General features: G+C 38.3%; 1 protein-coding gene across 3 annotated transcripts in view; it reads right to left on the bottom strand.

Moving 5' to 3' along the window:
• Positions 1–1,665: 1,665 nt before the first annotated feature.
• Positions 1,666–26,000, bottom strand: part of mfsd12a (major facilitator superfamily domain containing 12a) — a 48,485-nt gene continuing 24,150 nt past the window's right edge. The window contains exons 5-10 of one of the 3 annotated variants that reach the window (XM_072594119.1): positions 22,355–22,447; positions 21,571–21,663; positions 19,531–19,698; positions 16,467–16,561; positions 14,792–14,922; positions 1,666–2,769 (exon numbers count right to left, since the gene is read on the bottom strand). In XM_072594119.1, the coding sequence (XP_072450220.1) occupies positions 2,696–2,769; positions 14,792–14,922; positions 16,467–16,561; positions 19,531–19,698; positions 21,571–21,663; positions 22,355–22,447 (654 nt within the window). In that variant the 3' untranslated portion in view covers positions 1,666–2,695. The other 2 variants (XM_072594120.1, XM_072594121.1) reach the window with 2 other exon arrangements.

The raw sequence follows: 26,000 nt of genomic DNA on the forward strand, positions 1-26,000 counted from the left end.
CATAATTTGACAGATATTAACGGAAAGTATTAAATTAACAGATTCATTGAAGCACAATACTAAAAAAAAACAAAAAATTTTGCACATGTTTAAAATCTAAATTTGGCAAAAAAATCAAGATTTGACAGTGTTCAGACCTGGTCCAAAAATAAAATGGAGATCACTGAAAAGGCAGTACAGGGGTAATTAAAAAAAAAGGGACTGATCAAAAATCAACAGAAATGATCTACAAAGCACTCCAGTGGGGAAAAACAAAAGGGCCAACAGACTTGTGATCAAAGCAATTGAATCCATTTACGAGACTGTAGAATAACTTTATGAGGTGGGCAAGAAATACTAACATGTAGCAATAAGGTAAGTGTTACTACAGATGCAGATAACATTGCCAGATAAAAGAGACTCACCCCGAGCACAAAAACACCCCTTTCTAGAAATACTACTGCACCCATCCTGTACAGTCCGAGAAAGTAAAAGCTGTTAGTCATCTCTGCTCACGTACCCACTGCACTTTGACCAAATTTACAATCTTTTTCCTGACAATAAATACCAAGTTTTTGGTACATTATCAGAAGGTACAAGTTTCCTGCACAAGAAAAATAGTAAAACTGTGACCAAACAAAAGAAAAACATCAAGGATGCTGTAAACCCAAACTAAAAATAGCAAAGTCTGGAGAAATTCAAGTCTGGCAGCTTCTGTGCAGGAAGATAAGAAAGTGAAGGTAAAGTTTATTACATTGCTGAAGGAATGAGATTCTTCTTTGGCTCTTATTCAGAAGAGTCCTAACAAATTTAACCTTGAAACACTTTCTCTCCACAGATGCAGCCAAACCTACTGATCTTCTTTAGCATTTGCTAGCTTTATTAGAAGTGCCCAAACACTCCTGGGACCATCACTTGTGAGCATAATTACAGGTTGCATAAGACTTCAGAAGAGAATAAATGCAAAAAGACTTATAATTTGATTACAAGGTCAAAGAAATGCTTGCAAAAGCTCATGGAGAAAGAACTAGCATAAATTACCTATTACTTGTTTCACATAATCGTATCATGCCATCACATCCTGCCATTCTAACCTGCATATATTTCAATTAACGAAAAAAATTATAGTCACATATCAAGCATGTTAACTTAGTGAAAATATTCTTAATTAGCTAAAACTTCAAGGATAGGGTATCAATGTGGCCATAAAAGGCTACTTTGGAGATGGTCATTAGATTGTGGTGCTCTGCCCCAAGGAAATGTAGGTATTACGGTACAAGACCACAACCCATCTCATTCTGGACAACACTTTTGCAAAGAATGCCTGAATATGCAGTGAAAGAGAAACAGCAACTGCTGCAAAAGTCCATGAACTCGATGAAAGATGCTCTCTAGTCTGTTCAAAACTTGCTGTCTTTCCAGGTTCACCTGGTCTTTCACACCTGCACATTCCAAAAAACCAAGCGGGAGCTCAGTGTCATACACTGAAGCTTAAGGCAGCCACTGCAAAGGCACAAAATGGAGACACACCATAGTTACAGTCTCCTCTGCGACACTGCTGTTAATGCTACAGGAACCAGCTCAACACTTGACAATTATCAACTGTTGAAACAATTGTGGGCATGTGTCAAACATGATGAAGTGTCAAGCTCCACTTTAGCTAACGATAATAGAAATTTTATGAAGTAATGCAAATCTGTTCATTTATTATAATTCATCCCATACAAACATTTTAAATACAGGCAATTATTGCAAATATAAAACTGTTACAAAGTTAGTTCAGGTCCAGATGCATGGAATATATTCTTACTAATACAGACATTCTCTTCCCCATATGAACATTAAAAACTGAAGAATCTTTACATAACTTAGAGGTACAACAAACAAAACATTGCTCAAGTTGTCTTATTTGATTAAAGATTAATAGTCAAATGTATTACAGAGCATACTTATTTGAAAGAATAAGTTTTCCAACAAAGTGCAACACAAGAAAAATTGCCCTGTAAATCAGTTACATAGAAGAAAAACTAGTCTTTTAGTTGTGTCAAGAGTATAACATTTTTACATAGTGACTGACAGTACCCAGTCAGTTCTGTTCATAATCTTGTGCCTATATAGCGTGATGTGAGGTTCGTTTGACAAATATTTGGTTATTCAAATGATCAAGATCTCAGATCCTGCTTCATTGGTGTTTCCCTTTTTCATGGACTACCACAGTTCACAGTCTGCAATTGCTATGTGTTGTCTTTGCTGCACAAATTGAACTCCGTTATGCACACAAATTTACTCAGTCTTAAAAGCAGATTTCTGAAGATGCTGCTTTATCCAAGACAGAGTGATCTAAAGTACAAAGTTCCTCATAAAAAGTGCAAACCACTGATTCGAAAGTGCAAAGGCATTAAAAATCTTATGACCAGCAAGTATCAGGACTATTCGAATTGTTATTATGGCCCTCGGTTCTATCAGGTGATTTACTTTCAAGAAACAAAGCAATCACACAAATTGACTAACTTCCTGTACAAAGTTTTTACATTCAAATTCATTGGAACATTTAAATAGACTGTATACTGACAAATGCTAGCTGAAAAAGGGGCAGACTTTAAACCAGCTCCAAAGCACAATATACAATTGTCCTAAAATAATAAGCTTAGGATGTTATGGTGCGTTGTATAAGGGTATTAGTGTCTCTTATTTCACAGTCTGTAAAGTAGGTCCACTAATTAATGGCTCCATAATCACTGGACTCCATGCTCTTAGTTGCAGAAGATCCCATCAGCCCAGGATCATGACCTACATTCAAAAAAGAGAGAGAGAGATGCACCATTAGCAAATTAAAAAAAAAGGAAAAAAAAACTTCAAGCAGTAACACTGGAAGCAAATAGGAGGTCATGAACTTAGCTCTTTGATGTCTAAAGAAGGGCCAAGTACAACAGAAGCACTCATCACAAACTAGGAAATAAACTGCATCCCATTTTCCCCATGACTGAAACTCAAGAAATTGGAATCCAACTCAAAGCAGAGCCACACTGCATAAACCAGTTGACAAAGGCCTTTGAAAGTTTGAGATTGGAGTTGGAGTTGGGTAACCTATAGTCTACAATTTGGGACTTTCCCCAAGGTCCATTTGAACTTCAATCCTCAATTGTAAAAGAGAAGCCAAACAGATAATACAATGCACAGGAAGCCACCATTTGACCCAGAGTCTATCAGTTCCTTGTACAGCAACACAGTCCCATTAGGTTAGATAAATGGTCATAATCTTGTCTACCTCAAGCAAAAACAAAAAAAAAAAAATGAACCAGTCTAAAAGTGGTGATATTTGCTGACAATTACAATATTCAGCACCAGTGATGTGCAGGTTAAGTAGCTTGGCCATGCTAAGTTGTCTTCTAGTGTCTAAGGTTGTACAGGCAAGGCGGGTTAGCTATTGTAAATGTGGGGGCAAGTAAGATACTCTTCAGAATGTCAGTTCACACTCGATGGGCCAAATGGCCTCTATCTACGCTGCTGGATTTTCATGACTCTACCATTTACAACTCCTCAGGTTCTGAAGTAGTCTGTGCCCATATGCAGCAAGACCTGGACAATATTCAGGGGTAGGCTGATAATCCCAATTAAATCTCAGGCAATGGCCATCTCCAACAAGAGAGAATCTTCCTCTCTTCCTAGGATATTCACTACTGATGTAACAAAATCTTGGAACTACCTCCTTAACAGCACCATGTACCAACATTACATGCATTGCAGCAGCTCACCACCACAACAATCTCTAGGGCATTTTAAAATGGCCAGCAAATGCAGGTTGGTTTTAAAAAAAAAAAATCAGCAACACCTACTTGCTAAGAAAAAGAGGAAACCGTTCCCTCCAATACCTTTACTCTAAAGAGATCCATCCCAACTTTGCCACTTCTGCTTTAGCTCTTTCATCAACAGTCAAAAAAAGGCGTGGCACCAGAAAAGCACAGGTCAGGCAGCATTCGAGGAACAGCAGAATTGACTTTTGGGGCATAAGCCCTTCATCAGGAAGTGTGCCTGAAGGGCTTATGCCTGAAATGTCAATTCTGCTACTCCTCAGATGCTGTCTGATCTGCTGTGCTTTTTCAGCACCACACTTTTCAACTGATCTTCAGCATCTGCAGTCCTCACTTTGTCTGATTTCAGCAATACAGACAAATATGCTATTTTTTTTCTAAAAAAAGGAAAGTGAATGACCAGATAATCAATTTTGAAATGTTGCTTGTGGAGAGATGCTGGCCAGAACAGTGGAGATAGCTGCTGTGTCTCTGCTTTCCCACAGTGCCATGTGATCCTTCATATTCATTTGGAACTTGGTTTAACATCTTTTCCAATGCAGAGCTCCCTTAGTTCACCAAGGGGCAGCTTTGTTTCTGTTTTAAACATGCACTCAGGCCTGGTGTGAGATTCAACCCTGGGTTGAGTGTTTGAGACAACAGTACTCCCAGCTGAGCCACAGTTAACAAACTAAAACAGCACTGTTGCTAAAATTCCACAATCCTGGAAAATTCTGCTCAATTTCCTCTGCACCCTATTAAAGAGCCCTCACATCCATCCTGAAGTATGGTGCCAAGAACTGGATAAAATATATTAAAATAGAGAAAGAAATGAGAATTCACATGTAGTACTGGACAACAAATCATTTGCTTAAAGCCACAGGAAAATAGATCATCTCCTAATTAAAAAGATAAAGTCTGTTAACAAACTAATCTTCTGATAACTCTTCCATCCCATTTAAAGCTAAGGTAGATTACAGGCACTTTAAGTCGTCAACAGGCTTAATTAAAGATGGCAACTCATTCTCTTTTATGAAAATGTCCACCTGTAAAAAACAAACCAGAATTTCATTTAAAAAAGTGAAATATCTATAGTCAAGAGTCTCTTGCTTCTTAAAATGCATAACAAACTAGACAAGTGTGAATGGAATAAAAATTACAACAGTCAAAAAACAAAAGCACAATTTGGACTACATAAACATGAAAAGGATATTTGTTTCTAATTCATGAAATAATTTTTACATAATTTGGATTTCCAAAACATGCAATTTTCACAAACCCCCATTTCTTATATAATTCATTACATACACCTTAGTCAAGATTGTCTTGAAATCTTAACACTGTTGCCTCAAAATGATATGACATGCTGAAAGACTAATCATCTGGTCTCTGCTACACACTGATTCAAAGTAATCCAAATAAAAACAAAATTTAAAAAAAGGAAAATCCAAAGTTTGGAATGACTGATCAAGCAGGGGCAGAAACTTGATGCCTACTTCGAACCCGGACCACCTGACCAACCAAACCCATCACAAAAGACATACAAAACAATTACATCAAAAAATCAAATCCAATATAACCAAAATGGTCCTTCAAATAGCACCATAATGCTAATAACTTTATAAGTATGTACTATAACTTGAGTTATAAAAGTTTCTGAAAACTACTTTATAGTGTTGGTAGAGACAACCAATGATGCATTCGTATCCAAGAATAACCTTATAATTTAAAATTGAGAGAACTAAAACCAAACAGTGTATTGAAGGTAACAGGTGAAGGAGTGATCAGTTACTCTGCAGCAGCTTTCTCCAGAGAGAGGGACTGGATTAAAGTAAACCTCAACTGCACAGATGGCCTGAATAGTGAACAAGGCAAAGGAAGGTCAAAAAAAGGTTCCTTATTTTGAAAGGTGCTCTATAAATTTGAACCACTAAAAAAAGAAATAGTTGCAACAAATCATTTCACAGAATCAAAATCTCTACAGTGCAAAAAAGAAAAAAAAAAGGTGCCATTCAACCTATTGAGTCCACACCGACCATCCATAAAACATCCTACCTTATCCCTTTAATCCCACATTTCCCATCGCCTATCCACCTAGTTTGCACATCTTTGGACCATGAGGCGGAAAACAGACATGTCTGTGTGTCTGGAGTTTGCACAGTCACTCAAGGCTGGAATCAAACCTGGGTCCCTGGTTATGAGGCAGTAGTACTAATCACTGCCACCACACCACCCACCATTCTAGCTAGTTTTCAACCGAAACATAGAATGGACATGAAAAAAAAAGTTCAAAATATTTAAACATGTTAGACACTAATATCATTTCACATTTTTTTTTCTTGAGAAGACATATTTTGTTCACTTTCCTTTGATCAATCCCTTAGCACCTGGCTACTTCAAAGATGAGCTGTAAAAGGTCGTAGTTTTGGTAAATTCTTGCCCTATCGGGCAAAACAATGCATATTCCAGAGACTTTGTAAACAAGCACAATACTGAAAAATTAAGATAGCTGGTGTAGAACTGTATTTGAAATTAACCTTTTAGAATTAGATTTGCATTCACTCAAAATAAAAATAAGAGCAAGTTATTGAAAACACTACAATTCCTTTAAAAATTGTAAAAACGCTTTTGCTTTTTGTTCATTAACACTAATGGGCCCAGGTTAAGTTTTTTTTAAAAAAAATAAACATATTTCAAGGCAAACAAGTTAAGAGTAGGCCGCTTCATTCTTTGAACTGCTTCACTATTCAATAAAATTACAGCTGATCAGATTGTATAAGCAACATTCCACACACCCCCATACTTACCATAAATCTAATCAGCCTCTGCCCTAACAAAATTTTAAGACACGTTCCCTTAAAATATGGCAGTTTGAAAAGAGAATCCTGTGAGAAGAATGTGTCTCAGTTGCAAATGAGTGCTCCTTACTTTCAAAGTGTTCCCTCGCTCTAGATTCTTCCCACAAGAGAAAACCTCCTTCCCACATTCAATGTCTCCCAGGACCTTGCATTTCAATCAAGTTGCCTCTAAACCATGTGAGAATTTAGGTACACTGTCTTCTAGGGCAACTAGGAATGGTCAATAAATTCTCACCTAGCCAATGAAGCCCACAACCTATGAACAAGTTAAAACAGACATCTCCAGCTACAGTGGCATCATGACATTAAGAACTTGTCTGTTTCTCAAGTCCCAAGACATTTCAGATATTGGAAATGATAACTGTAATCCATTACAAAAACTCTGCACAAAATATACTAGCTGTTGAAAGTTATTCTCTGAACATTCAGGGCTAAACAAAAAAAAACAAAATACATTTAAAGTTAGAAATTCAAATCACTGAATGTTTAGCAGCTAGCATTCATGAGCCCCAACTAATATTCCAAAGTGTACAGGCTTTTAAGAACTTGTGCTCCTGGTATAGGGGCTGTACTTGCAAGCAGATTTAGTATTAGGTGAGAAATTACCAATGACTGACAATCTATTGTGTTGCTTCATTTGAAATATATTTTAATGACTTGTGAAACGACAAAAATTGATTTGTGACTTAAAATTGCTGTAATGTTCAAAAATGTTTTACACAATTTTCACTTAAAACTACAGATTAAATAGCAATGGTCAACATCATCCTTTAAATAGAATAATTTTAGGAAGTCTTCAATATTCAAATTTTGCCTGTGTTCATAGTAAACTTACACTAAAAATGTATTTCCGCATTTAAGTTGCTTCAAGTGAATTTTAATTCATTATGGATTTTTAGATTTTTTTATTGCAACCTTTCATTATCAGTATAAAATTTAATGTACAGGACAAAAAAAATCATGAAATACCTGATGTGAACTCATCTAGAACGAGTCCGAGTCCATGTTGTATTACACAATATTAGGAAACTTCATTTAGAACATAATGCCAGAAATTATTGCTTCAAATTTCAGTAAAGGATATTGCTAGAGGTTTTAGTTTGTTTCACAACAGTAGTTAAGAATGTCACTAAAAGAGACTTATTTTGCTATACTGATACATCTGCACCATTTCCACATTAAATGTTTAGCAAGTTTTATAATGGATATTTGGATAAGCCTACAAACCATTTAGCCAAATGCAATGGGAATAAATTTACATTTAAAATTCAGTTAGAGTCAAAAAGGAGTGTTTCATTGTTGGAATGAAAAGTTAACGTTGCCATGATCCCAGAGGACCAAGAAAAAAAAAAGTTACCCTCTTATTTCAAACAGGCAACTGGTGGTGGGTGTAACCAGAGGGTCACCACACCTCAGGCGAGAGGGTGAGGGTGAGAAGGTGGGACCTTCATGGTGACCTCAGCTGGTGTAGAAATGGAATCCACACTGCTGGCATCATTCTGCCTCTCAAACCAGCTGCCCAGCCAACTGAGACATTAAAATATGCCATTTAAGAAAAAAAGTAGACACCATTATCAGTGAAAAGATTATACTTGTTTAAATTCCTAAAAACATTACCTTCACACCTCCCCTCAGTTTCAGGAGATATGCAACAGCTCTCTGCCTGACAATATGCAGGTACATTTTAAAAAGAAATGACAAGTGGCATTGCTGAAATCAAAAAGAGCATCATTCTCCTCAGGTAACTTAAATGAAGTGACAAAGAAATGACGTACAATTCTCAGGATGTCCCAGAGCATTTCATAAACCACTACTTCTCTGAAGCATAGTCACTTTTGTAGAGAAAGTCAGCAACCAATTTATACACAGCAAGATCTCAAAACACCAGGTTAGGCGATAAGGACGGACCAGAATACTAGGATCTCCAGTTGTTTTTTGGGGACATAAGGGGCCAAGGTTTAAAATCTCACCTGAAAAGATAACACCTCAGACAGTGCATCATTTATACATCTGTTGGAAAGACTAAATTAAAAATATTGCGATGTTGTGATGAATGTCAATCAAACAAACAGGGAAATAAAGCTCAGCTGTTATTCTGAACTTTCACAGGTGCTGGCTAGCATTTGCAGAGCTCCTACACTGTCAGTCTTCCCAACATTTTATTTAACCACCAGTTGTGCAATTTAAAGAGAGATGGCTATTCAGTCCACTGTACTTATGCTAGCCCTCTGATGGCTATTCAGCCCCCTTATACTAGTCCCATTCCCTTGTTAACACTTATGTATTATCCATTTCCCTTTGAATCTTTGGTCAATCAGCCCCATAGGCTGTTCATTCCAGATTATAACATTTGGCGGTTTTAAAAAAAAACTTCAGCTAGCACCCATTCTTTTGCCTTTAAATTTCTGCCATCTGGTTATGGCACATGCCATAAACAGTAAAAAGAGAAGTTAACTAAACAAATGATTTAACATCCAGAACATCTCTCTAACCCTAAACTTATTGGAGAATAACCCCAGCTTCACCAGTCTCTCCATTTAACTGAAGCCCATCTTTTCTGGTGCCATCATTCAGAACATTAAAAAAGAACTAAGAGCATGAGCAAGTAATTCAGACACTTGAGCTTGCTTCACCATTTACTACAATCATAAGTGACCTCATCGCTGCCTCAAACTCACTGTTTGCTGCTCAGAAGTGTTAATTCCCTCGCCAATTAAAGTCTGTCCACCACCTCAATTTATTCAGCAGCCATTGCACTCAATTCCATACTTTATCTTAACAGATGATGTAATTTGTCCAGTTTCAATTCTGCCATCCCTTAGCCCAAAACGAAGGCCTCTCATTCTAGATTGCTCCACACAGGGTCAAATTTGCTCTGTCAATTCCCTTTGATATCTTGTACACCCTCTATTAGATCTTATCTCATTCTTCTAAACTCTAGTGTTCATAGGTCAAAGCCACTGAAATTAAAGGCCTTTCATCTCTGGAATTAATCTAGTGATACTCCTTGGAACAGCCTCCAATGCCATTAACTTGAGTAAGGGTGGGCCAGAACTGTACGCAGCTCTTCAGGATTGCTCTCACCAGCTTCTTGTACAAATTGCAACACTATTTGAGACACTGCATCTTTTGAAGGCCTCAACATCCTTCCTGAAGTTCAATGTCCAAAACAGGACAATTTAGCTGGGACCTATTCACTGCTTACATAATGAACTTTTATTATGAATTAATGATAATGATATTGTACCACAAAGACAAGGATGCTAAAATCAGTTTTAAAAAGGACCAGAACTTTTCCTTCAAAAAGGTTGTGTACATATCTTGAGTTCAATCTCCAAATCCCCTTTAAAATGGTACCACAGTCAATAGGTCCCATCAAAATTGTATCACTTCACATTACCCTGATCATTTTGCCAAAAACATTTCCTGAAGTCTGCTACCATCCCCTTCATTGCAAACTTTAAAACTAATGTCCAAAATACTTAAATTGAGATCACAAACTTAGAGAGCAGTGACCTTAATATTGACTCCTCTGTAACATTAGTGAATACTTATTTTTCAGTCTTAAAAAAATGCTTCCACTATTTTCTTCCTCTTAATCAAATTTGTATCTCTGCTACCAATGGCCCTTTAAATTCAAAAGGAGTCAAAATTCAAATTTTGACGTCTATTAACTGGCTCTTTAATAAGTCTATTGAAAACCCATATACAGAGCATCTACCCTTAGTTCTGGAAATAAAAAAAACCAAGTTAGTTAAGCATAATCTGCCTTTCAGAAATTCATGACACCATTTATTAACTCATTCTCCCACAGAAGTAAACTTATGCCTCAGATTATCATTTCAAAAAGTTTCTCCACTGACTTTAGGCCAACTGCTATTTATCTTTCCTGACTTTGAACAGGGGTATAAACAGTGGAATTCCTCTAAGTTGCATGCTCTACATGCAGTAGTAGCGTTGGTCCAGACTCTATGGCAGAACTCAAAAGTCCTAGATTTAGCCTCAGTGCATAAGTGACAGAGTGGAGGGAAAGTCTTCTGGAAAGTACACTAAAAACAAAATCATCTTTTCAGCTAGATGTTAGAAAACCCTATTCAGAGTGTGTGTTATTTGAAGAGCAAGGGAAGCTCCATCAGGTCAATACTTGCCATGACCAATATTAAACAGATTATCTGCTCATTTATCTTATTGCTGTGCACAGACTGGCATTATAACAGTGACACCAACTTAAACAATTCAATTTGCTCAGCAATTTGGAAAATCCTGAGAACTTAAAATACAAATTATTTTAGGATGCATTAAATATGAACATTAATGTTTATCAAATTTAAAATAAATTATTTTTAATTTTATTTTTTAAATGTTGACTAGCAAATTTAGTGCAAATACGATGGTTAGGTTTAAATCGCTGAGCATCTCCTGTTTGTAGTTTGTTTGTTCCCCCTGTTTAGTGAATTTTGCGAGTTGTTTCATGTAGTAAATTTCTGTTTTCTATTTAACGAGTGTACATGTAGTCAGTCACTGATTCTGGGTTTCAACATTCCTACCATCTTCATTTCACCCTGAAATACAGACAATGGAAACCATTTTGGTAACTGGAAATAGTATATAGACCACACCAATTACAGATACCGTACCTCAAAGTTCAGCACCCTCAGATCAGCAGCGGTTACTGTTTTAGATATTTCTAGATCTTGGATTAGGTTGCTGGCAGCTCAGGTGGGATCAAGAAGCTGCTTAGTGTGGTACAGAGTGGTGCATGAAGGGTATAAACAATTTACAGTCACATCATGCCAATGTAGCACCTAACCAATTGCCAAGGTAAGTTTTAAACTTTTACTCAATTGGAAGATCATTAAACACTACTTTGAGGTAGCCAGATTTGAGGTACTGTACTAAAAAAGGTTAAATTTGTCTAGCCAAGTGCATGCAATGACATGATCCATTTCAAACAGGACAGAGCATGTTCAGCCAGGTAAATTAAAAACTACTGACTACACAATCACAACAGCCACTTTGAAGGATTGTGTATTTTAACACTTGTTGACATAATACAAGGAGAAATATTTCCTATCAGATAAGTGATCTCCTTGAAGCACTTTCAATGCTACATCAGTATCACAGATTGGACAGCTTGGTTAACACATTATCTTCCCCAAACAGCTTGCAGACTATTATATACAAACACACAAAAAAAGTTTAAAATGACAACACCAGGTTATAATCCAACAGGTTTATTTGTAAGTATTAGCTTTCAGAGCATTGCTCCTTCATCAGGTAGCTGTGGAGCAGGATCATAACAGAATTTATAGCAAGAGATCAGGATTATGCATGCAAATACAAATGAACAAAGCTAGATTGCTGTTAAGTCTTTCATCTTTTAGAATGGGTTGCAAGTTTTGGTTCATGAAAATGTAAATTCCAGAACTTCCTTTAAGTCACATTTGAGATAACTGAAGGTTTTATTAAAAAAGGTGATAGCTCAGCTCAGACACTGCATTAGCATTCTAAATTCTGTGTCTTAGGATCCTGCTCACAGCTACCTGATGAAGGAGCAGCACTCTGAAAGCTAGTGCTTTTAAAAAAAAATTTGGGTGGGCTATAACCTGCCTCATTATCTAACTCAAACTTGAATATTATCAGACTTCAGTTGCCTAAGGAGAGGAAGGTTTATTGCTTCAGCTTCCCCAAGAGGTTATTGGGGATGGGTGTGCGCAAACAGGAATTTGTTGTTGAAACAACCAGATCAGCCATTGAACAGCAGAAGAGGTTCAAGAGATTTTTAACTTTGTCCACTGCATCCCACATCAGCCCCTCCCCATTACAAATAAAAATAAAGGAATCACTGCCAAACACGTAGCTATTTTCAATTTTCAGTTCCAAAAGAAATTTCCAATCCATTCATACTTTAGCACCAGCCAGTGAAAAAAACTTAATCACCTTTTAAATCAAAAATTATATGTGTACGGGGCAGCAAGAGAAATCCCCAGATTGGTAACATTCGTAAGGTTGCATATTTGAAACCAATTCACTGGGAAAGAAACTTAGAAGCATTGCAGAATTAAAAGGTTACCGTGGTTTAGCATTTCTAGTTGCCAGACATGACAGTATTGGTTAACCAAAAGCTCTGGTTAAGTCATATACATCATACTGCACTTAGTTTAAGTCACCACACTTCAGAAACAAAAAGGGAATGAAATGAGACATTCAGGGGAATTCCTTCAATGAACAAGCATGATGGGATTTACAGTTTGATCAAGAAAAGTGACCAGAAAAAAAAAGTGAGGGGGAAAAACAATGATTTCAAAATGAAAATCAGATGGATCTTGCTAGGGGGCTATCTTGTGGCAGTGGTACTGTCCCTACCCCTGAACAAAGAGGCAAAGGTTCAAGTCCCACCTGCTCCAGAGGCATAAATAACATTTCGGAACAGGTTGATTAGAAAACCAGGTTTGAAAACTATTAAAGAAACTTGCATGCTGAGAGGAAACAGGATGAGGAATGGGACTAAGAATTGCTGTACAAAAATCCAACATGGCCCAAACGGTTCTGTCAAAATAAATGACTCTGTGGAAGTTGAAATTCTGAGCTTGAAATAAAGTTTAATTTTATATTGTATTAATTATATGAGAAAGCAATTGTGACAGTTTCCTGTCAACCACAACATTATGAAAATAGCGAAAAAAGTGTAACTTTGATCCTGGTGAGAACAGCTGGATCAACAGCAGCTCTTAAAAGCAAATCTAAGCAAAAAGAAATCACAATTCATAGTTATTAAAAATATTGTTTCTTAAACAAGCCACATGAAAAGAATGGGACTTTGGATGAGCCAATTGAAACAAAGGAATGGGGCCATTACCTAGTATGTGGAAGCATATACTTGGTGAAGCTAGCAAAGTCTGGGATGGTGGTGTGGATGGAGCTCCTAATGAGGCAGAGGCTGGGCATGGAACTGTTCCATTGGGGTGGGGGGGGATGCGAAGAGAGAGAGGAGGAGGAAGGGGGGAGAGAGAGGAGGTGTGGGAAGCGCATTAAAAACCAAAAGATTTTTAAACATCCTCTAAGGTTAACAATATACTGCTTACAGGATCCTCCATCTTCAACGTTAACAAAGGGCCACTGCTGTGATAAGGGGCTTGTATTAAGACGACAGGTTGAGCCAAATTCATTGCAGTTTAGAAAAACAAAAAACGTTGAAACAAGATTTGGAGGGAACTTGGTTGGATAACTACTGAGACAACGTTCCAGCTCAAGTAGTAAAGCAAAGCTGGGGGCAGAGTTTAAAACTAAGGGCTCTCCTACTTAAAGGAGAATGAAAATAAATTTCTTCAACACCAGTTAGTTTTTGTAATTATTTTCCTCAGTGAGGCTGGCTCACTGTCTAACTTAACCTTGAACATTAGAGTTTGGTTGTCCAAGGAGGAGGAGGTTTATTGCGTCCCCTTCCCCAAGAGGTTAGTGGGGATGCAAACAAGAATATGGAGTTGAGACATAACCAGATCAACTATGATCTTATTGAACAGCAAGAGATTCAAGAGATTGAGTCATTTACGTCTTCTCTGCTTTCTCACAAGCTTTTGATTTCGTGTTCTAAATACTACACAGTCCTCGAGACAGTACTTTGAAGGGAGTGATCAGTTTTTTTGCTTAAACTGTAAAAAAGTTTAGAAAATGAGAGAACTTCAATCTGCAAACTAGTAACCAGTTGTTGTAATGTTTTAAAGTTGTCCAAAGACATTAAGTGATCTACCAATCTAAACTGCATCATGCTCAATCACAGGCCACTCACTACTCAACAGTGCAACAGTCCCACGCCCGTCTCTGCCTCATTAGCAGTTCAATCCACACCACTATCCCAGGCTTGGTGATGCTTCCACATACTAGGTAATACCCCATTCCATTCCTGTTCCAAGTCCAACATCTTGCCTGTCCCATTTCATCAGACTGTGTATTCTCACAAACTGATTTACAGCTTCCTTTCTTAAGATCCTGAACAATTCCCAGTGAAGGCTTAGGCTGACAAATGCATGATGTTGAAACACATTCAGAGCTATCAAGTTTCGCTTGCTTGTGATGAATATTGCAAGCAGCTCAAAAAAAGATTTGGAATACAAAGAAACAAGCTGCTAAAACACCAAGAGTGAGCATCTATTTAGTACTTACATCTTCTAATCTTGATTGGCCAAATTCGGGTAGCTGCTAAAGAAATCAATGCTACACAGGCAATGCCACCAGTCACTAATGACATCACCAAGTGGTAGAATGGACCACACTGTGCACAACAGCTTTCAGTCCTAGACAAAATAAAACAAAAAGAGGAAAAGAAACAAGTTTTCTAGATTTTTAAAAAAAAGAAGTCTGAGAGATAAGTTGGCCCTAACTGTCAGAGCACTGCATCAAGTCATGAAACAATGAATGCAATCTCACAGATATACTTGCTTTTACTGAAGTTAAGAGTAACAGTGAAATAAAACAAGAATTGCAGATGCTGGCATTCTGAAACAAATTGCTGATGAAACCCCAGTGTGCCAGCATCTGAGAGAAGAAAAATGCAGAGTTAGTGTTTCAAGTCCAAGTCACCAGACTCAAAACGATATATTTTCTTCCCACAGATGCTGCCACACCTGCTGGGCCTTGCCAGCAGGTTCTGTTTTTGTCGAAGAGTATCAGTCTTTAGATGCTTCAGGTGAAAGAGACATAATGAATGGAGATAGATTGGAATTACTGTACATCTAAGCCTTTCACTCGGGTAGTACATTGCAAATCTTTCCAGAAAAAGGAAATTTTAATTTTAAAAACATATTCAATGTTTTCTAAAGAGTTATAATCCTACACGTTGCAGCTGCGCAGGACATTGGTGGAGTTACTTTTGCAAATCTATTCAATTCTGGTCTTTCTGCTACTACAAAGATTGTTAAACCTGAAAGAGTGCAAAAAGGATTTACAAGGATGTTGCCAGCATTGGAGGGTTTGAGCTATTGGGAGAGGCTGAATAGACTGGGGCTATTTTCCTTGGAGGTCGAGAGATGATCTTATAGAAGTTGGTAAAATTGTAAAGGGCATGGGCAGAGTGAACAGCCAAGGTCTTTGCCCCAGGGTAGGGTAGTCCAAAAAGTAGACAGCATAGGTTTAGGGGAGAGAGGGGACAGACACGGGGGGCCAGGGGTAACCAGTGTGTGTACACGTGTATAGAATGAGCTCCTTGGGAGGTGGTGCTAAAGGCTTGTACAATTACAACATTTAAAGGCATCTAGATGGGTACATTGATAGGAAGGGCAGAGGGGGATATGGGCCAAAGTCTGGTAAAAGGGACTAGATTACTTTGGATATCTGGTTCGCATGGATGAGTTGGATGAAAAAAGGGCCCATTTCCATGCTGTATATCTACCACTATTTGGGCCTTTTGCTAATGCTCTCAGAAACTGGTGCTGGATTTTCCTGGACTTCTCTACCCTCCGTGCATTTGCAGTGCTTTAAAAGCAGATGCAGGATAAATTCAGGGTTTTTTTGGTGATTTATTTGAATAATTATGAAAAGTTGAGCAGCATATTTTATTTTATATCTCATTTTTCTATAAAGTTTATACACTTGTGGTTAAGTATTCCAATGTTATCCCAGATGCACCTCGAGCCCAAGCATTTCAGACCAAAGAAAGTGTGATTACAGTAGAACATTTGAGTGATGGAACTCATTATTGGAGAGCGTGGTGCTGGAAAAGCACAGCTGGTCAGGCAGCATCTGAGGAGCAGGAGAATCTATGTTTCAGGCATGAGCCCTTCATCAGGAACTAAATTCCTTGACTTGAAAAACCTTAAGTCCAAATCAAAAAATGACTTACTTGCAGGGGTGAAGACTCTGGATAATGATCACTCCAAGGCCATTGGCTACTTTATCTGTGAAACTCATAGAACCATAGACAAAGGCCCCACTTTGCTGGAAAAAATGTTTAAAAAAAAAATCATGTTTATAAATTTCCAAAATGAGCTGAATAAACTAAGAGCCCCATGCGTGTAAAGGCTCTGTAGAAATGTCTACTTTTGATATCCAAGCTTAATTTGATTATATGACAAAACCCCTGGATTCCTTTATTTAAAAAGGATTGTTCATGGGATCATTGGCAAAGCCCATCCCCAAATGCCCAGAGGACAGTTAAGAGCCAACAAATTGCTCCGGGTGGGGTCACAGGTACACCAAAGCCAATAGAGATAGAAGATTTCCCTCCCTATAAAGAGAGAGAGCATTAAATGAATGGAATTTTGTTACAATTGACAGTGGTGACGTGGGTTGCCATTGGCCAAGTTTGGAGTTTGGATTTCATCATCTGCCACAATGGGATTCAGACCCATGTCCCCAAAAATTAGTGATGGATTCTGGATCACTAATCCCATGATAGGGCTGATCAAGTGTAGACATTAAGTGATAGCAAGAAAGAGGCAGCTATCAAATACCTCGCCTGCAACCACCAGTTACTCAACTTGATCATAAGTCAGAACATCTTAATAGCTTGTTTCATTCACCATTGAAGTAACTAGGAATAATATTGGCAAGGGTGTAAACCAAGATTACTGACATACCAAGTTACCAAAAGAGTTAAATGAACAAAGAGGCACAAAACAGTTCATACAAGTGCTATTTATATTGGACAGCTATCACAATATTTAATGGTAAGCTTCTTAAAAATGCTAAAAAGGAACCCCCTTTCCTCAACAACATATTAATCAGAGAAGTAGTTAAATTTGTGATTGATTGTTATTTAAAATATTATTCATGAAAGCAGACTTGGGAAGGACTATAATAGATCGGTGACTAAGGTTTGGAAAACTGGATGGCTTTTAGACAATGCTCCATTGAAAGTCAAGCTAGACTTCAATTCTAACTCCATGGACTCTAAATTTCAAATAATGCTGATCTTGTCTAGCCCATATCCTGTGCAGTGTCCCCTGTATGGGTTATTCTGTCTAAGGTTTTGTTTCCACCCTATGATCTGCCTGTACTGCTTGCATACAAAGGTTTTCACTATATTTAGGTGCGCCTGACAATAAATCAAATTATAATCAAAGCTGCAAAAAAAAAAAAAGAATGCTGCAAGTATTGGCATTTTCTAGTTCCAAGGTTTACCATGCTCTTTCCTTCTGAACCAAGCAATACAAATAATAGCAACTCATTCCTTACTTTCAAACTGGAAACAGACCATCACGTTTCCCTCTAATCCACTTGATAAGAAGTGCCAGAATCTACAAAAAGCAAGAGTCATGGAATGGCTACTGCACAGCAGGCAGTTTCTAGTCTGTACCAGCTCTCTGCAAGAACAACTTGCCCAGTCTCACTTGCCAGCCTTTCCTTGTTGTCATCTCAATTTTTTTCCCTGTTCAGATAATCATCCAACAATCTGCATGTATTTTCAAGAATAGGGTGATAATCTATCATCTGGGCCAATATTCATCCCTTAAGCAACATCACAAAAACAGATTCTGGTCATTTTTGTATTGCAGTTTGAGTGGTTGCTATGCACAAATTGGTTCCCACACTTCTAAAACATAGTTAACAGTTGGTATTGAAATTTCAGACAGACCAATTAATCAACATTAACAATATCAGCATTATCAGCCACTGATCACACTATATAAATTAAAGAGTTTCTTTTAAACTAAAAAACAAGTGGCCATCTCTCCTCTTGGAAGAAATGAGTTCTTCTTCCAAATTTGAGATGTACATTTGCAGATTAATTCCCTTTCCCAGAAACATCTTCCTTTCAGAGAAGAGAGAAAATACAAAGCTTCCCTCACTGGATCATAATTCAATTTTTCTGCTAGAAAATACATGCTGATAAGACAAGGAAAAGACTGGGTTATTGATGATCCTACACAGCAGAGTGGAGACCAAACCTGCACACTTGCTGTTAATGTAAATGGACACAGAGGAGGATGGCCTCCTGATCCCAGCAATTAATCTATTCCGGGGGCTTCCTGATTTCCAAGTGGGATCACATTCAAGGGTGTAACTTTAAAGACACATGAACCTTTTATAATACAAGAAAAATACAGCGCAGGAACAGGCCCTTTGGCTGACCATGTCTGTGTCAATTCCCAATGCTTGTTTAAGCTCGTTACTTATTCACCATATGTGGTTTCTATCCTTTGGTTTACCTCCCATTCAGTGTCTATCAAGACTTGCCTTAAAACATTGTCAGTGATGGAAACAGGGCACGAAGGCAATGTGTCCCAGGCATGTACCACCCCAAAAAAGGTTTCCCTGCACCTTTTCCTTTTCTCACTTGTGCCCTCTTGTACTTGACCTTTCCACTCTGGGTTCTAACAGCTGCTCTACTTTGTCGACTTGCGAACAGACTCCAGGACCCAATCACAACCCAGGAACTGCCTGCACTCTTCAATTAGAGTGGGAATAGAGCAGAATTAGCTATTAAAGCTCATTTTCTGAGTTTAAAAGCAATTGACTAGAGACCGGAAATGAAAACAAATATCAAGAGAGACTCAACAAACAGCTGTGGAGAGAGAAACAGTTTTAAATGTTCAAGGTCAATGTGACTCCATACTTCAAGGAAGGGAAAAAAAATTTGAAAAGTCATATCAGATTTGAAACATCAACAGTTTTTCTCTCCACAGATGCTGCCAGATCTCAGTTTACCCAGCACTTTTTTTTCTTCATTTTCAAATTTATCGTCAGAACAAAATCACAAACAGGGAGTGAGGAAACTACTGATACCTACAGGATCAGAGGAAAAATTCATAGTGTTCAGGGGTGATAAAATATCCCCACACTGATCCAGACAGACAATCGAATTTTGAAAGAGAAGACTTTTTTTGGAATCATACACATTGACAACTTCCCCCAAACAGCACCCATACAGTTCATAAAAGTCTGACACGGATATTACTTCTTACAGTATTTTTTCCGATGAGATCAGTCGTCATGGCAAGAGACGTCACTAGAATCGTGGTAGAGCCAGCACCGAGAAGGACTGCTGCTCCAAAGATGCTCTTCTCTAGTTGAAAAAACCAGACCCAATAAGCAAATACCAGGATCAATGCAAGTCCAAAAAAGTAGGTCATCTATGTAAAAAATGAACCAAAGGTTACCAGCTGCTGGGAGAAAAAAGGGACAGATGACAGTAACATGAGAGCAATTTCTGATGGAAAATGGGATAAATGTCTATAGGAGCTGGTGGAGACCAGGATTTTTAAAAAAAAAAAATCAGCCATTGTGTTAAATGGCAAAGCAGGTTTGAAGGGCTGAATTGCCTACTCTTGCTTCTAGTTCGTAATGCTATTCATGTTAAACTGCTCATCATCTGGGAAAAGACTAGTGCATACCCTGTACAATGTTTTGATGTACTATTTCTGAGCACAAGCTCTGGCACAACCACTGCAACAGTCCTGACTGCCTGTCCCTATTTCTCCCTTTTAGAGAAGTTCATTTTAAGATTTAATCAGATTCATTTCAGCCAAAACAAACCATACAAAAACTACAGATAAAAAAAAAGGAAACGCTGAAAAGCCTTAAAAGATCCAGAAAAAAGTTAATCCATCTTGCTCTTTGCTTCCCCCAGTGATCTTCTGTATAGTTTAAACCCTGCGATGGGGAAAGGATGGGTTAAACAACAATTTAAAATGGGGACAAAGATATATCTGCAGCAAACATGAAATTTGAACCAGGTCAATGTTCGAACAAACAAAACTCAAAAGCACATACTGGAGCCCATAGAGAGAGAGTCTAAAGAAGCTCAAACTTTGAAACCTGAAATATTGACCAGACTCTTTACAGAAACCCACACGGTTGCTCATCATTGCTGCAGGTTCCAGAGCTTTCCAAAGAATTTCACAAGTGAAACAATATGTAGCAATATGATCAGTAGAGAATTCATTGAGCACTATATGTTTTTCTCCCACTATTTTACTCCAGGTGGAGAGCAATTTCCACCACAATCTTGAATAATCAGATTCATTTACACTCTTTTCTGTTTTTTAAAAAAATTGTAACTTTCAGAGCACCTGCTCCTGATCTGGATTAATTCCAGTGTTTTGTCCCTTACTTATCTTGAAATTCGATGGTGGTCAATTTGGAGAAGAGTTGTAGCTCAGGTTATAAGTTTGCTTGCCGAGCTGGTAGATTTGTTCTCGGGTGTTTCATCACCATGCTACTTAACATCAGCAGGCAGCCTCCAATGAAGCACTGATATTCTGTCCTGCTTGCTACGTGTGTGTCTTGGTCTGTTGTGGTGAGTGGCATCACTTCCAGTTCTTTTTCTGAGAGGTTGGTAAATGGGATCCAAATCGATATGTATGATAGTGGAGTTCTGGTTTGAATGCCAGGCCTCTAGGAATTCCTGTGTGTCTTTGTTTAACCTGTCCCAGGATGGATGTATTGTTCCAGTTGAACTGGTGTCCCTCTTGATCAGCGTGTGTGGATATTAATGATAGTTAGTCATGTCTTTTGGTGGAGTTGATGCTCATGTATCCTGGTGGCTAGTTTCCTGTCAGTTTGTCCAATGTAATGTTTGTCATAGTCCTTGCAGGGTATTTTGTAGGACTTTTGTTCTGCTGGTTGTTGGTTCATGTTGGGATGTGGTACAGAGTACGTGGAGGTATTGAGACATTAGTGCTGGGCATCGGTCTAATTGGCTAAAATGATTTGTAAAAATTAATGTGGATTCTTTTAATTATGTATTTAACAATTTTATGTTTATGTTCAGTCATTTCAAAGCTTGCAAACAAAGAAGGTACCAATTTTTTTTTAAGATACCATCAGAGGCCCTTTTTGTAAATAGGATGGCATCCAAATAGATGCAGATTTAGAAAACAAGGCATTATTTTATTCTAAAAGCCTTTTTAAACAGTTTCCCTTGGAAATAAATAGGTCACTGCAGCACCTCAAACAACTCAAGCCTTTGAAGCAGAATGCTCACAGAAGCTAACAGCACTTACATTTCTGCCAAACCATTTATTCACAGGTTTCATGAGGAATGAGGACAGAAATCCACTGATGTATATCACGAGAGGGATCATGGCAATATAGTTCTGCAAAAAAAAAAGAGAAGTTCAAATAAAACTCTGCATTCAATACAGCCACCACTTCTAAAGAAAAATGTCTACTGGAAACAACGCAGGTGTCAAAATCCATATCCGATTACCTCCCCCACCCCCCCTAAGGCCATCTCTACCACTGAAGGAAGACCCCAATGAATTGACAATAACCAAAACTTGGTTTTTCTCTCCACCAAGATGTTTGACACTATTCTGAAGCCACAAAATGTCATGTGCAGTTGTCATTTCCCTTCTCCAGCTCACTTAAAGTAGGGCCACACAGTGGCACCTTGACAGACAGCCATCACATGGAAACGCCCAATGGAAAGAAATGGCAAGATTTAAAGAGGCACAGCACTTTCTCTGACCATAGGTGGCACTAAGTACCAATTGTTTTCACTCCAAACTACCAATGGTTGTTTGGAAGCAAAGCAAATAAAACTATATTTAGAGACTAGAATTAACACTTAAAAAAGTAAATCACTAGCCAAGTAGTTTGAGGTGAAAAAACCTCTGGACAGGTGTTGCTGCATTGGTATCCAGGTCAGTGAGTCAGTCATCAACTTTATACTCCTGCCACTTTGAGGAGCCAAACAATTATTACTTCACCCATCACAGATCCCTGGGGAAAAAAATCCACCACCACCATCTTTCCAGTAGCGCACACTTGCTCACCAGAACATACCTTTGGAAGCTTCAGAGTGTAGGTTACATACATGGCAATGTAGGTCTGAGAGAGGTTGATGATCAGTCGAGTGCACATATACAACAATGCCACCTTTCAAACAAAGAGAGTTTTGTCAAACAAAGAGTTTAGATCACCTGTAAGCAACTTCAGGCAATTGCTTAAAAAGTAACACACTAGGTCCAGTTGCAAAGATGCACAAAATAATTATTGCTCCCATATTAACAACATTTGTTCTTTGTCTGCTGCAGCCCTCTGGCCAAAGCCCAATGGAGTTTAGAGGACACGCTGTTCCTGAGTTCAACTTCAAAGCATGAATATTGTCCTCCATTTTGATTATACCCTTTTCCTCCAGCCCTCTAGTGTCTTGTTTGCATAGGTTTGCTATGAGCAAAGCTAACAGATGTTTGCTTTTCTAATATTCACACCATTAATCTTTATCATCCTTCTAACATTATTAGGTTTATTTTCCTCTACGCATCCTTCGTTCTGTTCCTTCACCTTCGTCAAAAAAAGTGTTAAAAATCATTTTACACTCCCTTTTGGATTCCAAAGAGTGTAGTCGTTGGACTCCAAACATTAACTGTTTTCCTCTCCATGGATACTGCCAGCTCTCAGATTTTTCCATTTTTTTTGTTTCAAAGGACGATAATTCTGATGCATTTGAAGAATTAGAGAAAAAAAAACAAAAACTATTGAAATAGAGTGGGAAAGAGGAGGGGATGAAAAGAAAAGGGGAAACAGCACAGCCAAGAGCAACAAATTCTTTCATAGCTTGAGGGGATCTAAAAAATGAAAACTGCACAGGATTGAACATCTATCACATGTTCACTTAAATAAGGCTGGACTAATTCTGGTATAATCTGCAGTGTCCGAGCCAGTTTCTCCTTGTTTCACAAAGCACACAACCTGTTAAGACTATCAGAGTAGGGTCCTCAGGTGATTTCAATGAGGAAGATTCTACTCATATTACAATGAAGTCAATAATTACTAAATGATGAGCAAAGATTTAAAGTGATTGAGCTTTTGATGAGTGCATGCAATGGCCCATTTTTACTCACTGAGTTAACATCTATGCCAGCCTTCAATTTTAATGCCAATGTTGCAGAGGCCAAACCCCTTTGTTAATTAAAAACAAAACATCCAGAAGAGGTCACCTCACCATCTGTTACAAGTGAAAGAGAACTCCCAACTTACAATTTTCCTAACAGAACACTAAACAAAAACTTTAACAATTCCAAGCCCCCTTTTAATTATTATTAAAAGCCAACTCTATGAAAATGCTGCTTCAAAAACAATTATTAAACATTACAGTAATTTAGTCTCAAGTCCACACAGTCTGTCCTCTGTTGTCTCCAATCTCCGGTCAGCTGATCTCCCTGGGTCATCTTTTACTTTGGAAAGGTACCTTTTGATAGGGAGAGTGCCTTATTTCTTCAAAACAAAAGGCGAAAGTGAGGACTGCAGATGCTGGAGATCAGAGCTGAAAATGTGTTGCTGGAGAAGTGCAGCAGGTCAGGCAGCATCCAAGGAACAGGAGAATCGACGTTTCAGGCATCAGCCCTTCGTTCCGAAACGTCGATTCTCCTGTTCCTTGGATGCTGCCTGACCTGCTGCGCTTTTCCAGCAACACATTTTCAGCTCTTATTTCTTCAAAAGCAAGATGTCTGATGGGCAATTAGTTCTCCAGCAGCTGCTCTGACCAATTTTCAAAATGCCCTGGTTTTATACCCCAAACTTCGTACCCGGTCACTGGTCTAATTTTGTCAACACAATAAATTTAAACTCAATTGGGTTCTTGTATCCTGGGCATAATTTAAACTAAGTGGTTAAATCTGAATTGTCATTAAACAAACAGCAACCAAAACTCAGGTACCAATTCAACAGCAGTTTGCTATGTGTATCTATTTTGGAACAGCCCAGCTCTTTGTTGTTCTGTTCTGTGGCTGGACTTCAAATATTCAGAAAACACTTTCTTAAAGTGAACATATACTCTTTTGACTTTATAACACTTGAAGGGAGGAATATCAATATAGACCTTGTTTGAGGCAGTAGAAGACACTCCAGGTTGGATTAACGTCACTCAATTGGTTAGACTGTGCGCCACAGGACCAAACGATCTTCAACTACAATGACCTTCCTTCCATAAGCTGGTCAGAAGTAGGGATGGATCTTGTGTGATTGTCAGTGAACAGCACTGTTCATAACTCAAACAGTGAAAGAGACCAGAATCAAACACCGCAAAATGTGGACAGTATCCGTACTTGGGCTGATAAGTTGCAAGTAACACGTGACTGCACAAGTTGGCAGTGACAATCGCCAACAAGGTACCGTCGCAACTGTCGACCCTTAACATTCAATAGTGTTACCCTCACTAACTACATCCTGGGCGTTATCTTGGACTGTCCTATAATTGCATTTTGAGGCGAGCTGTGTTGTTCTGTACAGAATGTTAAGCTGCCTGGTGGTGCATTTGGACTAATAATTTTCCAGGGATGCAATTAGGGAGACAGCAACAGAAAAATCAAAGCCAAATCCCTTTCATTTTCTCATTTTTCAGGAGGAACAGCAGGATCTTCTGCAGAATGCAGTAAGCCAATGCAACTCGCCACTCAATCTTCCTGACCTCTGCTTTCCAGTAGGAGCAGTCAAAAAGAGATGCTTTGATCAGAAACTCAACAAATTGGAGGAAATATATCCCTCCCAGATTGTTGAGAGTTGAACATGGAGAACTTGGCATCCTCAGTACATTCAGTTTCTAAAACCTATTCCACAGCTTTCTAAATCTTGATCAGCAGCTAAGTTCACTATTGTTCACTACATTTTAATAAGGGACAGGAATTCTTTTGCACAACTTAATTGGCTATTTCAAAAATCATTTTTCTAGATGAGTTTTTGACATCCAATTCTGAAATCCCCTCTCAAATCAATTTATGGTTTTGATGGTGTCAAAATTTCAAACTTCCCAATGTTAGATCATCTGACACGGTTTTCTTAATTGTGGTCAAATGCAAAGTTCATGTGGAGCCACCGAATCAGAACTCAATAACCATTATGCACAATTTACAAAAGACAGAACTACTGATGTTTGCAGCACTAAAGGAGATCACAGAACAACCCTTTCCTTGTTGCATCTTGTGCTTCAATATTTGTCCAATTATCTTTAAATAAAAAACTGCAATAAGTGGGATGAATGGGGAAAAATGGCTGCCACACACCAAGAGGTTACATGATGCATAAGTGAGGGAAAATGGAGAGAGAGAGATTGGGACAGAATGGGGAAAAAGGCTCTTGCACATTCTAAGATGAATGTCACCACAGCTCCATGTGATTTAAGGTCTCTGATTGTTTAATAGCACCCTCCTTACTGGTTGGGATCTAAAAGGCCTGGTTAATCTAATGGGCTAGAGAAAAACTCAGACCAATGAGAAGAGGTACTTATCCTAAACAGGATGTAGTTTATTGTTTAATAGCAGCTAGGTAATAAGAGTTCCATTGATATGAAACAGCAACTGAAACAACGTCAGGTCCTACTTCAAGAACTAACGAGTCCTTCCACCACAAGTCCATGTGACAAGATGCAAGGGCAACACTGAACAATTCATGCTGTAGATCCTGTGCCTGAAAGTATTTAAGCAGCTGGAGA

This window comes from Chiloscyllium punctatum, chromosome 24 (assembly GCF_047496795.1).
Source record: "Chiloscyllium punctatum isolate Juve2018m chromosome 24, sChiPun1.3, whole genome shotgun sequence".
NCBI lineage: Eukaryota > Metazoa > Chordata > Chondrichthyes > Orectolobiformes > Hemiscylliidae > Chiloscyllium > Chiloscyllium punctatum.